This window comes from Anas acuta, chromosome W, assembly GCF_963932015.1.
Source record: "Anas acuta chromosome W, bAnaAcu1.1, whole genome shotgun sequence".
NCBI lineage: Eukaryota > Metazoa > Chordata > Aves > Anseriformes > Anatidae > Anas > Anas acuta.
Genome location: NC_089016.1, coordinates 28,402,699 through 28,419,899, shown reverse-complemented (window position 1 = coordinate 28,419,899; position 17,201 = coordinate 28,402,699). Strand labels below are relative to the sequence as shown.

The 17,201-nt window shown below is 43.9% G+C and overlaps 1 protein-coding gene across 2 annotated transcripts in view; it reads right to left on the bottom strand.

Moving 5' to 3' along the window:
- Nucleotides 1–17,201, bottom strand: part of DCC (DCC netrin 1 receptor) — a 347,209-nt gene that overhangs the window by 238,914 nt on the left and 91,094 nt on the right. For both annotated transcript variants that reach the window (XM_068665177.1, XM_068665176.1), the window contains one exon: nucleotides 8,994–9,314. In XM_068665177.1, the coding sequence (XP_068521278.1) occupies nucleotides 8,994–9,314 (321 nt within the window). The remainder of the gene's footprint in view (nucleotides 1–8,993; nucleotides 9,315–17,201) is intronic.

The window sequence follows — 17,201 nt, the reverse complement described above, 5'->3', positions numbered from 1 at the left end:
TGAGAAAAAAAGCGACTCCAACGATGTGTTGAAAGTTTTATGCGAGATGGCAAGCAGAGCACTGAGGTAGAGAGGCAACGTCCCTAGTCGAACCCCCTAGTTAAGTTAGCAAAACCACGTTATTTTCCAAGCCTCTGAAATATTCAGTTCTGACTCCGGGTCTCGGACGCCAGCCACCAGCCCAGGTGAGCTTTTAGAGCTGAATTATAAAGCCGGGAAAATGGAGTTCATAATGGAAACGCGGCTCCAGCTCCACCAGTGGGAATCGCTCTAATAAAATGACTGCCATCACTCACCTCGTTTTACCAGATTTTATTGCTGGAGGGAAAATTAAGCAACTTAACATCTTGCTCTCCGCTAAATTGCCTTTTTTCTCCCCTCCCAGGCTTTTCTTGCTGTGCCCTTTGTGATAGCATTTCCTTGTAAACATCCTCATTTTTGTCTACGTATTAGCGCACGCACACATTTAGTGGCTTACATTAGGATTTTATTTTTTGTCTCTGCAGTGTTTAACTTCCTATCAGGCCACTTTATTCCGAATCTTATTCAAATTAAAGCAGGGCTATTATGCGAGGCACAAAAGTTCAATTTGAGTAAAATCTGGGCAGGGTTTTCTTTTTTGCATGAAAACAACGGCATAATAAATGCTAATCATTATAATCTTTTCAACGTGAAAGCCTTTCAAGAGGAGTTTTGCATTCCCGAATATAAAACACGCTGCCAATTTACATTCTAAAGGTTTGCATTGAAGCGGAGATTCGAGGTGGAGGAGACCTCCGTGTCATCCATTCAATCCCCCTGTCAGCGCTGGATTGTATCATCCGCTGGTAAATATGGAATAAGGAGGTTTAAGAATTAGACGGTTTAGCTTGCAAACCCATCATCATCCAGCATCAATCACAGCGCGCAGAGAAATTTGGAGAGCGGCGTTTCCGCGCCGCCCTACGTCAATCAAACCCCAAACCAGCGAGCTCATCGCCTACCTCTCGGTCAGATACCACCAGCTAGGGCGGAGAGGAACCTGACCCCTTTTAATTAAATCGCTTGGGTGAGGTGTTTGATGAGACTTGAGGGTTGGCTCGCCTAATTTCCATCTCTTCCCCCTGCGGTGACACGGCAGCGGCACGACCGACCTATTTCTCATTTGCCCAACAGAGGTCACCAAGGACAAATGAGAGGGTTGTAAACAGCTCCTCTCATCTTATTAAACATCGCTTCGGAAACGTGTATGGATTTTGAGTAAGCAAGGTCAAGGAACCATTAGAAAGGTTAAACTGGAAACAAGAGAGCACGCAAAGTGGTCACAAGATTGTTTCAAGCCAGAAAATTAAATTAACCTGAGGAAATCCCTGAAGGTGCCTACATCTTTGTTACTTTTATTAGGGAAAAAAGCAAATCAAGAAATGGGGGAAGTCCTGTTGAAAAAATGCACCAGCTACTTAGAAAGCCTTACAACTTTTGGCGCTCCCCTCTCAATCCTGAACGTGTTTGTTCAATATTTTGTGGTCCTGTGCCAAAAATCGTGGGACACCAAAAACTTTGGGACCCGCTCAAGCAAATGAAGTGGTATTGATGGCTAAGCTGTCACCAGAAGGTGTGCTCCAGTCCCACAGCTTAGCATATCCAAGAGCTTTTCTGAGTATATCCCAAATATTTTCTTCTCTGGCTCACCAAGCTCCAAACACCGAGTGGATGCTCCTCAAGATAACCTCAGCTCCGGAGCCCAGACGAGGAAGATGATGAAATTTCAGACACTCCTCCTCAGCAGACACGGATATTCGGCACGCCAGCTCCTACTAATCTCCCTCTTTAACATTAAATTCTCCACATTCACTGCAAATGATACTTAAGATCCAATTCATCACTATAAACGCTCTTCCCAGAGCCAGGCCTCTAATATTCAGGGTGAGCAATTCAAGGCTGGGTTCACCACGAACTCATTCCATCCAACCACCCCAAACTACGTGACATCAGGTTCAAAATATAAGCAGCAAATTATACTGAACTGCTCGTGGTTAAGAAAATCACCCGCTTCGAGTGTAGGCAAAGTATTTCCAGAGAAGTAGCTTTGTTCTTCTATCACCTTAGAAGATAAAAATACAGCTACAAAAATTCTTCGTGGCTTTTCTTAGGAAAACGTCCTGATTACTTATCTCGGATTAGAAATGAATGCAAGAGGTCTACATTTGAACCCTTTTGGGGTTATTAGTGCATTTTGAGGTTATTATTATTATTGCATCACACATTACCTGGAAGAATAGTGTCAAGAACCTCCCCAGAACATAATATTGCTGAAATACATGCAAATATCCTTCATTTTTCTTGATACTTTGTGCCATAAGACACTGAACATTGCTGTTGGAAGAGCGTGTATAACCTGGACATTCCACTAAGGAGCAAGAACAACAAGAAATTTGGTAAGACAATGCGTGTGTCAATTTAAAATTATTTTTTTTTAGCCCAGAAAAGGTAAGGCGATGAGGGATCTGAGCAAGGTGGTCAACACGCTTTTGAAACACAAATTGAAGCACAGGCACTGCTTCTTGGAGGGAAGAATAAAGATGTTGAGCAGAAGACAACCAAAACTATAATTTTCATGAAAAATAGGCGCAAAGCACTTGAAAACAGAGGATATAACAGGTAGCAAGGAGGGCCAGAGGCACTCGGTGCAATGGTTTGAGCCATATTTGACCCAGAGCAGGATATAGCCCGCTGGCCTCAGGCAGAGTTTTGGTTCACAACAGCCAAATAAAAGGGAAGGGGATGCTCCTAAAGGAGGGATACCTCCAGCAAGCCAAGCACGAAGCTGACAGTGCCAGGAGGCAAATGCAGGTAGGGGTAAACACAGGTAGGTCCTTCCTCGTTCAACTGATTGCAACCAGAGGGGGAGAATCAGCATGAAAAAAGCAGAAAGCAAAAAAAAACGCTTTCAGCCAGCCTCAGACACGCACCAGGGGTTGGAGAAGTGAGAAGTAAAGGCTGTTCCTCACGAAAATTGCTGCATCAGTTCTCACCTGTTCTGTCGCAGCAGACTCAAACACCACTAGTTTGAAAGGTACTTTTGTATCAAGGGAAAAAAAAAATGTTAATTGATATCCCCAAAGAAGTTAGAAGCTGAGCATCGGTTTTCAGATTAAGGACGTGACACCCCACAGCACCTTCGTCCGCTGCAAGAAAGGACAAAGCCATGATACTCCTTAAGCTGGGGCTTAATTTCCCCCAAATCACCCTGACAGATCCATTAGGCTGGAGGACACGGTCCTAAGGGAGGCGGTGGGACTCCCATCACTTTGGGCTTGCAAAAGCAGAGCAGACAGATGATCGGCAGGTACCGAGAGGGAAGAAACCTTTCCTGGAAGGTAAGCTGGCACGATGATGTACAGGCTGATCTCCATCCCCAGCACCAATGATCTATTACAGCCCATTATTTTAATTCACTCCAACCTCGTGCCCTCGCTAACCGAGGCTGCTCCTTCCTCAATCCAATCTCCTCGAGCACAATGCAAGTAAATCTCTGCCAGGCGCTCAAGACAAAAGCAGAAGCTTTTCCCTAAATGAAATCTACTAATTAAAACCGGGTTTCTATTAGCAGCACGAGGGTAGGAAGAGCAAGAATTGCTGCGGCATGCAATCCTGCCAAGCATTGCTCAACAGAGCACAGGGCAGGAAAGCCTCCCTCTGTCGTCACCTGCAGCTGAGTGTTGCTCAAAAACCGTGCTCAAGCCCTATTATTTTGGAACGACACTGCTACGGTTTGATAAACTCACAAAACAATGAATGAAGAGCCAGCATGTTGAGAACAAACTTATGATTTTAGCTGCTAAATGTCACATCTCCCTTTCCACGAGCAAAATAATCGCTGGCTCACTGATGTCCATCGATTGCAAAGGTCCTGTTTTATCTCAGCTATTCAGATTTCCAAAGTACCAAGCATGAAAATATGGGATTTGCAGGAAAAGTTCCCCGCACAGACGAATAGATAAGGTTTTTTTAATTATGTTAAATGCTCATTAATTACTCTTCCTCCTGAAGGATGCTGTACCTAAGAGCAGTGTGCATGGATCCAGGTCAGGAGGCGCATGACTGAAGTGGTCCTGGGGAAGTTGCTGCTCCTGAAAGTAATTTCCAAGTCAACAAAAAAAATTTTCTGAGCTCAAAGAGGTTCTGCTCATTATTGTGTTGGTGTTCAGGCACTTAGACATAAGACAGAGTATTAGCAAAGCCATACATCTTCAGACATGACCTACTACTCCACTGCTTTAACCCCAGTGAAGCACAATCAGTAGGGCCATTCCCAACACACATGGAGGGAGCAGGGAATCAAGTCTGTGTAATGAAAAGGTGTAGCATCAGAAAGGTTATTTTCATAGCAGGGAGAAAAATAATAGAGAGTTGGAATAAGAAAAGCTAGCAACAACCAGATCTGGGTATTAACCAAACATCACGGGGGCTGTTGGATGTGGTTCTCTGCCTTCATCTCCAAATGACACCTAAAACCACTGGATTCGCAGTAAATCAGGAGCCATAAAGCCTCTCCAAATAATTTATAGCAAAATAAAACGCATTCAGGTGTTTGGAATATCTTTATCTTTGAATACTTAAGCAGCACTTCTGTTTCAAGTGAAGGCTGAGCAAAATAACTGGTTGCACACCATGCCTAGATGATACTGCAGTTAAATTATAACACCAACTTGATTTCTTCATTTTTAGCCATTTAGGCCCACCTTCTATCTTATTCTTCACCCAAGAGGTTTGGATTACTAATCCTCTAGATATGCTGGCTGTTGTTTTGATCTGTGTTGGTTATCTCCCTGCTCCCACTTTTTAAAGTAGGTGCATCTTCTGCAGGGGAAAAAAAAAAAATCAGGACTTAGAGCAGCACGTGAAGAGTCAAATATTTACCTGATCCCTGCTATTTCCTCTTAGATTTATTAACAAAGCACTAATGAACTTTAATGTAATGACAACGCATATATTTGTACCAAGTGGTGGGTGTAGATTTTACAAATATGGAACATTAAACAGGGAGAGGAGGGAGCGAGCACTCAAATCGTCCACTCTATTAGGCAAAAAACCCACACCACCATTAAGCAAACGCACAGAGCAGTCCCAAAGGCGTTTGTTGGTCTGCCATGTGGCACGGATAGATATCAAAATCAGGTAGTGTTAAACACCAAGCATCAATTTCAATAGTTCCTATACTCTATGCACTATTACACATTGTATATGTTAAGTGTGCGTTGAAATAAAGTATAAAAGACAAAATCCCGTTGACCAGAAGTTCATCAATGTCCATTTTTTCAATTACACTGTCAAGAGGTTACATTTTTAATTCATTTTTTCTAACTGTATTGTCTGACTCAGCTTTTTTTTTTTTTTTTTTCAACTTAAATTAAGTTTTCGGAGCTCTAAAATTGGTTTTCAAGGGAAACAGCTTTAGTTTTGTTCACCACTTATTACGGCTGATGAATTTATATAAAATAGCCCCAAATCTCCCGTGATTCTGGTCGGAATAAACTGATTAAGTCAGTATTGGCTGATTTCAGTTTATAAATGAAGTTATACCTCCCCAACTGGGGATTTCTGAAACTCATTTTCCCCTGCTATAGAAAAAAAGTGACTCTCAGTTTCAGGGAATGACAAGTATGCAACACTTCAGACATTTTATTTACCCTGCACAATGAAGAGTTTCCTAAATTTCAGCATTAACAGGTTTCATGTGTTTATCCCATCCTCGAAGCGATACCTCTCGCATCACTAAATGATTTTTCATCCTCAGGTTATTAAATTCCCAAAACACGGGTAGGCAACAGTACCTAATATTGTATTTCATGTTTACTCCACTTAGATTCGAGTGAGATTAAGAACTTCTCCATATGCTTCTCCGGGGAGGCTCCACGTTTGCCATTTATCATCTTTAAACGGCAGAAGAGAGCCTTTGTTATCTTATTAAATGAACTCTAACTAGGTGGGTTTCCTTCCTCCCCCAGGTAAACCTCTGATTTCTGCCAGGACCCGATCAATGGCAACACACCCACCGAAGGAATAAAACACTGAAAGTCTACGTGGGTGAAGGAGAACAAGTCACTTGAAGAATAAACTCATTAAATGGCATTTAAATGTGCAAATGCTACACTTGTGACTCAAGAATTTACTGACATACAGACCACACCATATAAAAGTAACCTCGGGTTTCTCATTTATTTTACCTCTGGTCTTTTGGAAGATGATGAACACCAAAATCTGTGAGAGCCTCATCCCGCAACTCTATAAATAGAGGCATAACACGTGGGCAGCGTTGTTTCTATCTGAAATCCTACCAATTGGGGTAAATACCAATGATCAGCAGTCTGTTAAATTGGGACTTTTAATAAGATGCTGAGTAGGAAGCAGCTCTTAGTTTCTCTCCATTGCTCTCATCTCTGTCTCAGCTAAGAGCTCTCGCACAGCTGGAGCACGCCGAGGCCATAAAGACCTTCGAGAAGTTCTTTGAAACAGTGCATTTTCCCCCAATCCATGGCGAGCTTCATGCATAAAATCCTTGTCTTATGAAAACTGCTTTTAATTTGCTACGTTTTCTTTGCTGAAAGCACTTCAAGCCATGAAAGTACAAGGGGAAAGGTTTTTAAAGGGCAATATAATTCCAGTACCCCCGAGCGTCCTGCTCCAAGTTGACAGTCACTTGTTGGCCATGACTGCTTTATTGACTGGTAATGCTTTAAAAAACAGTGAAATCATGCTTGGTGCAAAAAGATATATGCCCCTTATGCACACCAATGGTTTGAGGATTTTAACCTCAAAAGATAAATGCTGATGTGTTCTGTTGCCAACCAGCACGCGAAGTGCTTAAAACGCCGCGGACAGACCCGTGTTTGAGAAGTGACACCAAGATTAGATTGTAATTCAACGAGTGAATCTCTTCCCAAAGCCTACCTGAAATATTAAAGCTTGTGATCTCTCCTTGCAAGAATGAAACGTTGCATAGACAAAGGAGACAGCGAAATGAGGAGGTGCCCTGTTGCCATGAACACAACCTCCCATTCATCAAGGCGGCGCAATCAAACACATCGTGGCTTTCGGATGAGACCATCAAGCTGTCCAGAAAGTCTGTTTAGCAGCAACACATCATCATAGGATTCAGTTTACAAGTGTTGTAACACCCAAAGCTTGACCTAGTCCCAATCCTCTCTGGGAAAGCAGCCTTTTCTGAAAAGACGAAGCTTATTTACTGTGCCAAGCGATGATTAACACAGCCTACTGTAGTGCGAGACCTCCGCTCCTCCTCTTGCCCTCGTTCCCTTCCCGTCATGTTTCCATCTGCCAGTGCCTTAAGTCAACGATGCTCTGCCAACGTTGCACATTGACTCCCTCAACAAAAAAAAAAAAAGCAAAAAAAAAAGCACACATTCTGCTCACTCGGGAATGCACGTCCTTCGGAGATCAAAATACCTTTTCACTTCTGCTTGAAGAACTTGCTGCCAATTTTAAATGCCATGAATTACTCTACCTTATATGATTTTTATTTTTTTTTTTATTCACAAAATCAGAATCAGGGAGGTTGGAAGGTGACAAGCTTGCCTACTCCGACCCTCTGCAGAAATCAGGCTCTGCTGGGTTGCGTCCAACTGGGTCTTGAACATCTCCCCAGATGGAGACTCCACAGCTTGGCCACTCAACCCATTCCACTGCTGAATTACCCCTAGAGGGGAAAAGAGTACGTGTTTAAGGAAGCTTCCCATATTTCAGTTTGTGCAGTCTCTTTGCACTCTTTCCCATTAGAAGTTCTCCCAGTTTGAGCCCAACTGGTCCTGAATGGAGGAAGCCCACCTGTTCGTCTTCCAAACCACCCATCACCGCAGCAATATTAAATCAGGATCTGCCAAACAAAGCAACACTCTTCTATAAAGAGCTCCAAATTAGTGAGCTGGGCACAGCCCTGTATGTGTGTTCACTTCAAAAGAGTAATTGGAGGGATTTTGGCAGTGGTTGCCAACAGCCAGATCAAGGCCAGATGGCATCCTCGGTTGGCAATGAGAGCCCTACTTCTCAAAAGCCAGCCCTGCAGACTCCATCCAAGGAGGGATGGAGAGTGGAATTATCCATTTCTTCACGTATTTGGGGCTCTCCAGCTCTTTGGGGAAGTAATACTCCAGCATGGGCGTACATACACGGCTGAGGATGGCAGGTTTCTGGAGGACTCAGAAAACTGGTGGGAAGGAGGTAGAAGAGAGTTAAGACTCTCATTGCCCATTTTAATCAGACATCATGAGAAAACACATCTTTCCTAGATGGTAAGAGACTTAAGAGGAACAGAAACTGCTTTTCAGACTAAGAGACCTCGAGACTGGAAAAGAAACCAAGTCAATGAGGGACGCACTGGAGAGACCGGCCAAGAGGAGAGCTGTCTGGACTCCCTCCCCAGCATAAACGTTTAGGAAACTACTGGATAGGAAACTTCTGCAGAGCTCCTGGACTGAACTGGATTAAACTTCAGCCTTAACTTTTCTTTAGTGTAAACACAAGCACCTCCTCCAAACAACGCACTCGAACAAGGTCATCGCTCGCCTGCACATGCCACAAATATATCAATCCCTTCTCAGCAGCAAGTAATTTCCATCTTTTCTTTTCTTCCAGAGTTGCTGATTGTCACCCGTACACCTAAACCTTAAAAATTCACACATGCAACACCCTACAAGAATCCAGCATTTGTTGCGACCCTCAATTCATCAGAAAAATTCCCAACTGCAGAGGTCTCCTCCGTTTTGAAGAGGAATACACAGCAACAAAGAGTTCATTAGATATATCTAAACAAGAATAACACCTTGTCAGAAATAAATTACTGTTGCAGGAGCGTCATATCTACCTTTACCTCTTTTGATGAGGTGGAAAACGCACTTCAATTGGTTTTTCTCTGCATTTTTTACTCTTTAAATACCAAATTCTCAGCGTTTCCTGCGATCCGGAATGTAGGAAATAGGAAGTTTCTTCCTTACCTGCTACCATGACCTTCGCAGTCCGACTGATGATGGCTCCGATGCCTTCCAGAGATGCTTCGCACTGATAGAGCCCCTCGTCCGGCTTGTGGTGCCTGGAGTGGACTATGTTTTGTATCAAGAGCGAGCCGTTGGCCAGCTGCTGCCTCCTTTCGTCTACCGCCAGGTTCAAGAAGACGGCGTCCTTCTTCCACTTGATGACCGGAGCTCCTCGGTCAGATTCTGCCCCGCAGTTCAACAGCACGTTGCTCCCACGCATGGTGACAGCATCTGACGGCTCCGTTACAAACCTCAACGACGTAAAAGGCTTAATCTGGGAACCTAAAAGAGCAAAAACAGAAGGCGGCGTAAATACGGGTTACTCACTTGTACATAGAGAACGTAAGATGGTTTCTTCACAATTTGTTTTGGGACGAAAATACCTTTATCACTGCAAACACAGCATGGGTGGATAAATAGATCTTTTACATGAAAAATAATTATATATAAACACAAAGACAAAAGGGGAAAAACTGTACAAGTGCCTATAGAGCCGAGTTGAAGATAAATCCACCACGCCTGTTGAATTTTCTTTGGAGAATTTAATTGCCTACGCAACTTGCTGTGGCCACAGGTACCAAGATACATTTCAGTACAGGAAGCACAAAGGTTTTGGTAGCCCTTTTTCTTGAAGACCTTTTTCTTGAAGAATTGAGGGGAGACCATGCACAGGTACATCCTGACCACCCATCAGAAATACCAAGACCTTGAACCTCATGGATCTCCTCCCACCTTGCTAGAACAACGCTTTCCACCCTACCCAGTAGCCCGACCATCGCTTTCCAGTAAGCCCAAGAAAAACTATGAGGTTATTCCTTTCTGCTGAGGAGTAGAAATTCATTAACAAGCTGAAGAACACGTGGACGCAATGGCATCAAAGGGCACAGTGCAGAACAGAAACCAGCCCTTTTTCAAACTTAGCAGAGAAAAGATACAAAAAAAAACTTTGTTTGCTACAAAAAGATGGTTTTATAAATTTGTTGAAAGCTTTTGTTCAGGTTATGCACAGCCATGCATAAACTACTGACATTTTCTTTACAGAAATTAATTTTATTGTCAATGCATCTATAAAGAAAAATTTGATAGCTGTCTACTTGAACATACGTTATAGATAGCCTTCAAAAATTAATAAAATATAGAAAAAAAAGCAAGTTGCTCTCAGCTTGTAGAGCATTTCAGGTGCTATCAATAGCACCATACAACCTAAACTTAGAGCACGTTGTCTCTTAACAGCAAGATATCGACTCAGAATATGATTTGTCTTTCATCTCCGTGCTCTGATCCCGATTTCTGGAGGAAGCACAGAGTTAGACCCCCAAAAATTTAGACCTGTGCTAGTTGCACACTAGCACAGGGCACTTTTGCCATTAAAAAAATCTGAGAGATATATTTGCAACGCACAAAATTGTGATTTTTTTACAAAGGATTTTTTTCCTTCCCGTTCTCCCAAAGACAACCAAGCCCCGTTTGCAAATCCCAGCTCCTCGTTGGGCGTTTTATTGATGTCACCAACACATAATACAGTTTAACACAGCTGTTTATGACAGCGTGCTAATGATTTTATGTGGCTATTATCACAAGTAAATAATCCACTTCTGCGGAAGAAACGGGGTTACGACAGCTTCCAGAGCAGCAAACACAGAAGTTAAACAAAGATTAACTTTCTTTTCATGCAATTACCCTTGCAGTTCAGTTGCAATTTCAGCTATTCACATCCTTTGCAAAAGGCATATTTAGCCCAAATTGCTTTACTACCAGGGAAGTAACAGCTTGAATAACCTGGAAAGCTTTCTGAGTGTGAGGAAAAATTCAAATATTCCTGGAAATGTTATTCCTAGAGAGAGAAGCAACTGTGACATGTTAAAAAAAAATGGGAGAAAATGACCATATACTTTCAGAACCAATTACTTGGAAATCTAGGCAGGATGAGGATATAATGGCCACATTTTTTGCAGTCTTGAGGTGCTGAAATAGAAAGGTGGAATAGCAGGAGATGATTCCCTCACTATCTATTCGCGTATTTGAAATATTTTTGAAGTATTAGCCCGGAGAAAGCCCAGATGCAGTGGACCCTGGGTCCCTTTTCTCCTCTGTAAGACTTCCCTGCCCCAGCAGCTCCAGGGTTTCAGTTCGTGCTGAAAGAGCAGCTGCCGTAAGCTCCCAACCTCTTTCCTAAGCAGAGCAGGGGACTCGTTTTCAAACAGAGATGCTAAACCTACAATTTAATCCTCATCGCAATAGCTCGACTGAAACAGAAGGCAAGGAGGGAAGAAGCAAGCAAGCAGCCAGGCTGGAGAAATAGGAGATGAAGAGCTGATATAAAATTTGCTGTGAAGCATTCTCATTTTCTCTGTTTCCAAGTTTTGCTCTTGGTGGGAGCGAGTCTCTGCCTTTACCTGGGACACCTCACCTTCCCTGGGATGCTGCCAGGCTCTTTTGTCTCTGAAAGACTTGAAAAGTCAGAACAACGGAGGGCAATGCTCTTAGACCTGCTTTATCTGGTGTAGTGGATGCATTCACCTTCTACGTGCACGCTCACAGCACTGACCTGTTCGAAGAAAACACATTTGTGGGAAATTAAGAGCGCTGCAAGCCTGAGACTGCTGAAACCAACGGGACTTGGGCACATCAGTGCTTCCTTCTTCCTCTGTGTTCACAGGAGGATGAATACAGATTGATGACATCTACAGCTTAACTACAGACTTCAAGGGAAAGCCTGAAAAGATGAAACGCCTCCTGCACAAAGCGGCTGTGTCAGCAGCTCCAGGCACATCCACGTCAAGCCAGCCTGCAGCGTTACTCCGAGATCTGAAGCTCCGAGGGTCAAGGAGAGAGCCCTCGGCAATAGCTCGCGTGTCCTTGAGCCAAAAAAAAAGGAGAAAACTTGAAGATAAAGCCCCCATCCTCGGCCCCTCGCTGCTTCAGCTATCAAGATATTACCCTACGCCATGACCTGCTTTGTGATACGGGTATGAAACTAATGGGCTCCTCACCCTGCCAGGTAACATCACAGCGACGGCGAGGTTATCCCTTCTCCAGGCCACGGAGGAAATTACCATTTAAAAGATGGGGTTTGATGCGCTTCTTAATCACTGCCTGCCTTTGAATCCTCCCTCCCCTTGCCGTTTCGCCTCTGTGAAATGTAATCTTCCAGGGTGGGTTTTTTTTTTTTTCCCCCTCCCTCCTTCGTGTTCTGCATCGCTTGCTTCCATTACGGAGAGGGAAGAGATGTCACAGCTGCAAAAGCAGTTGACCAGGCCACCCCCGGAGCTTTCTTCTTCTTTTTTTTTCAAATAAACATTAAGAAATAAGACTTTCGAGCACGGACCATTTGAGATGGGCGAACGCAGCAATACCCCCCAGCCCAAACTCAGAGTCAGCAGCTGAAATAAGTCCATTACACTGAAGAGGATTTATGTACGCTCAGTACACATTTTTGCAGCGTATTTTTCTTAAATCTGCAGGAAATTAGCTTAATGGCCAGGCTAATGAGTGTGTATTTACATGCTTAGGTAATGCAGACAATACAGCATAAAACTATCAAGTTCTGGTCCCACCAAATACACGAATACAATGCTAAATATATCAAGATCTCCTGTTTTAATATTTGGATTATGACTTAATGTTTTCATTATGACTTATGATGTGCCTGCAGTGGTGCTGAATATTTCATCTCAGCTCTGAAGAGTTTTGGAAACCGAGCCTCGTGCCTGCATTTTGGTGTTTGGATGGAAAAATCAAATATCCCTGCAAGGAATTTACAGTGCGAGAGTGTGTAGTACATGGAAGAGTTGCTCAATTTTTATATAAACATCCAGTTTTCTATAAAAGTGGATGTACACACGACTGTCGCTGTTCCAAGTCATTCAATTTTTAAAGGGTACCGTCGCGGGATTTGGGGCTGTACCAAATAAAAGCGCTTAAAACCACAGCTCCAACTCCTCCAAAGGTGTTGAATCATTAGGGATGCTTACCTGGCTGTTCCATTTTCACTCAAAATCACTCAAAAGCTTTAGCTGGATTAGAAATACGGATTTAAGTGAGCTAGCACTAAGGGTAACACCTCTACACCACCTTAATCCCACTAGTTGGGGGTCAAACTCCTCACGGCCATAAAAGAGCGCAACTGCTTGGAATATGGGATGAAGAAGAAAAGATCAAGTCTTTTGGCATCTTCCTGACCTTATAGACTAGTTTTGGCATTCGAAACATTATCTAGGCTACCTGAAGCTGAGTAAGCACTGAGCACACCCACACGTTGCTTACTTGGCTCATGCACACGGTGAGATTCCCTCCGGGGCAGCCTGGGGACGAGGCAGAGCTGGGTCCCTGGCGCTGGGTGAAGGGGATGAAGGCAAGCTGGTCCCCTCCAACCTCCCTCAGAAAAGCACAAACAACTCTTGCTGGTGAGTTTCTCTCTCGAGACATCATTTCTTAAAGCACAAGTTGCTTACAGGCTTCGTAATGAAGAGATTCATTCTACGATCGTCTTGACAGCTTTTTTTTTTTTTTATTATTTCCTTATAAAAAAATCAGACAAGCCAGCCAACTGTGCAAACTCCTACTCAGCGCAGGAACTTGCAGCCACCTACTTTGCTAAGGAGACTGAAAAGCAGATCTCCGAAGTAATAAATTGCGTTGCTGGAACTCTACGAGACACCACGATCTCAGTTGCTTTCAGCATCCTTCCACAGCAGGATAAAAAAAGCATCTGCCTTGAAGAAAGCTGGTGGCATCAGCCACTTAGTTCTGCATTTTGGCTGAAAATGAGGATTTACCTGCAGGAGCAGGGCTCATTTTGTGCAATGAGGTGCACAGATGTGCCCTACAAGGGCATGGAAGAGCTCTTACCTGGATCCTTATGGCCTCACCATAAGAAGATCTCAATGCCTGCAAAAAACCTAAGCAGAGCCCTGTATTTTCTTCCAGCACAGGGGAGAGGATTGGATTTTTATTTTGAGCCTCCAGAGAAGATGGTTGAATGGTTAATTGCCCCGCCTGACTTGCCAGGGCAATTTTTCCCTCCATGGTTTTGTTTCAAATGCTTTAATTACGCTATCAGACTATCGTGTTATTTGCCGGGTTTCCTTCCTTCTCCCCAAAATAAACGCTACCTAACACGTGCCAATTTGCACAGAAGAGCTCCAGAGAAGAAAGGGAAGGAGCTAGAAAAGCCCTGGCACTACACCTGGATGGGGGCACGGCTCTACTTCCCATTTTAATGCTCCCACACTTCATGAACTTTAAGATTAAGGGAGCAGACGACGCCAAGTCCAGGAGGAGAGCAAGATTTTAGGGTACTTAAAAGCATTATTACCAGCTCAGAAGCTAATTTGAACAAGCCCAGTTAATTATGGGATTCCAGTGGAGGACTCCAGTAGGTTCGTTCCCCAAGGTGTGCCCGAACACCGGTGCCTAGCTGGTTTCCACTAAAACGAAACAAAAGTGGATTAAATCACCTAATTAAAGAATATGGAAGGGATTAAAGGATATAGGGGGGATGATGAGATGGGGCAGAGCAGCAAGGAACCTGAGAGAACTGGCATAAGAAATCCCCCAGGCAGCGGCGGAGGAAGAGTCAAGATGCAGAGAAAAAAAAAAAGAGGGGAAAAATAAAAAATCAGTCCAGGACCGAATCCAAGCCAAGCAGAAAGGGGCTAAAAGGGGAGAGTCGGGTGGAATACAAACAAGGGAAGGCCCACAGATCTGGCTTTTAGCAGCCTTTGTGGAAAAAAAGTCAGGCTGCCAAAGGGCCACGAGCCAGCAGAAGAGATGCTCGTGCTTAGGGCAAGGCAATAGCTGGAGAGGGCAAGGACACGAACGCACGTTAAGGGGGGAAAAGAAATCAGGTGAAGGAGTAAAGGAGGATGAAAAGAACAAGATCCCGAGTTAAAACATCAAGAGAGCAAATCAGCTGCTGGAAGAGGAAATCCCTTGGAAGAGCTCTGAGCCTAAAGACAGGAGGAGGAAAAACAAAACCAGCATTTCTATAGCTTGATATTTTTTTGGGGGGAGATGTATTTAGAGAGGAAAAAAAGGACTGAGCAACAGGGAGAAAAACCTGGAAACAGAATCCATGAACAGGAATGGTGCTAAATTTAAAATTGTGCCATCTCCGAGCAGCCTCCAGCACAAATCCCGGGGTTTCGGCACACGTGGCAGGGCTCGGAAAAAGCCACTTCTTGGGAAGACAAAACATTTAGACAGGGGGCTTTTTGTTTTCATATTTGTTCCTTTCTTAAACGCACCCCTCCTTCCTTGGAGGCCATTTAGCAACGCAATAAATTAATTTGTACTTCAGAGTGAACTCTTTAATCCTTTTTTGTTCTCTCCCCTCCCCATCAAAGGCGCGCTAGCGAATTTGCATGCATTAGCATAATGAAACATTAATTACACAGCATTTTGGATAGGACGAGCCGCAGAGCTTCAATCAATCTTGGGAACTTGCAGCGGGAAGGTGAAAAGCAGCGGCCAGACTTATCGGGACGGCAGAAGAGACACAAACACATCAACGGTGCCTGTTGAGGGGGTGATTTAAACGCGGCTGCCGAACCCAAAAAGCCTTCCGAAAATTACAAAGGAAGCAATCAATGATGTTAATGAGTGCAGATAAATTGTACTCCCCTGGTTTTGTGCGAAACCAGAGCCGTGTTTGCACCGGGGGATGAGCGGGACTGATCTGGCGCATCCATCCTAGGGGGCAGGTCATCTCCTTCGGCACCTTATGGGCTGTAGGTGCCAAGAACGATGCACGTGCACCCTCCAACAACCTCCCATGACTTCAGGAGGCTGCTTCTGGTCTTCCTGATCTCCTCATCTGCAGCCTTTTTGAGTGCCGTCAGCACCCCAGGCACTACTGCTGAGCCTTGGGGTGCCCCTTTGGGGCCAGCCCCCAGGTTTGGAAAGCTTGGGTGCACCTTATACCTTACAAGGTCCTCATTCAACCCTCGAAATTAACCCCCCCATACACGCATTTTTACTTGGTAAAAGGCCTCCAGGAACACCCGAACGGTGCTCATTAAGGAAACAAACTGCGGTGCTACCATAATGGATGGGAGCGTTAAAGAAATAAATGGTGACTTCACAGCAGATTCGGAGCCCTTCCCTCTCCGCACAATGAAAACGAGGCGACCGTGTGCCCTGAATGCATTTCAGCTGCTGGAAAACCCAAAAGAATTAAGATATAAAAAAAAAAAAGTCTAATCTGAGCATAATCTGAGTCATAAAACATCCTCCAGCAATCGAGGCTGCTGTAGTGAGGGATGGCCAATGAATAACAAACCGCTCCCATCGCGCTCCCTTAATGCATCAGCCTTTCCAGCAGAAACAAACGCTCCATTTTCTTTCATAATAAATCACGGCTTCCTCGTTGTACTTGCTTTTAACTCCCTATCTCTCAACCACAGTAAGAGAAGAACGGAGGGGGCTGGACTAGACCACCTCTTGAGGTCCCTTCCAACCTCAACTACTCCACAAAATCTGCCCAAAGACAGAAAAGCCAATACTGCCAAACCCTAGGAACGACAAACCTTGGTGAAGTTATTTATTTTTAAGTCATTAGCTATAAAATCAACCCCTTCTCTAGGATTTTGTCATATACCACAAGCCCAAGACGTTGGATTTTCCTCCAATTGAGCATAATTTAAGAGTATCCCTAAACCCTCGCTTTTGGGTCTTGTATCAATACTGGAAGACCGATTTTTGTTTTCCGAGCATCGTAACTGATGTTTGAGTTATGCATGCTTTGGAGAAGATAGAGCCTAATATACAGGAGGTCAGGTTTTGACTCTGACAGTGACGTTACGTTGATTTATATCCACTAAATGTTTGGACCTAGATTTTTAAGCCTACCTCACGACATGATGACCATCTTCACTCAAGGACCTCAACGCAAGAGGACAGGCTCTTGTAGAAGATCGATATTCAGAGGGCAATCAGGAAGAGCCAATGAAAAAAATATTAGTTTTCAATCGTATCTCAAAAGATATCATAGAGGCACGTCCGAATAAGAGCCAAAGCTGTCAATATGAATTCCCTTGCAGGATGGAGAGCTTTTATGGAGAAATTGGCTTTCTGCAACCCCCACGTGCTAAGCAGGATTTCTCATCACACCTGTCCTTCGAGCAGAGGTGTCAACGAAAAATGTTTCTATCTTCAAAGCCCAAGCCT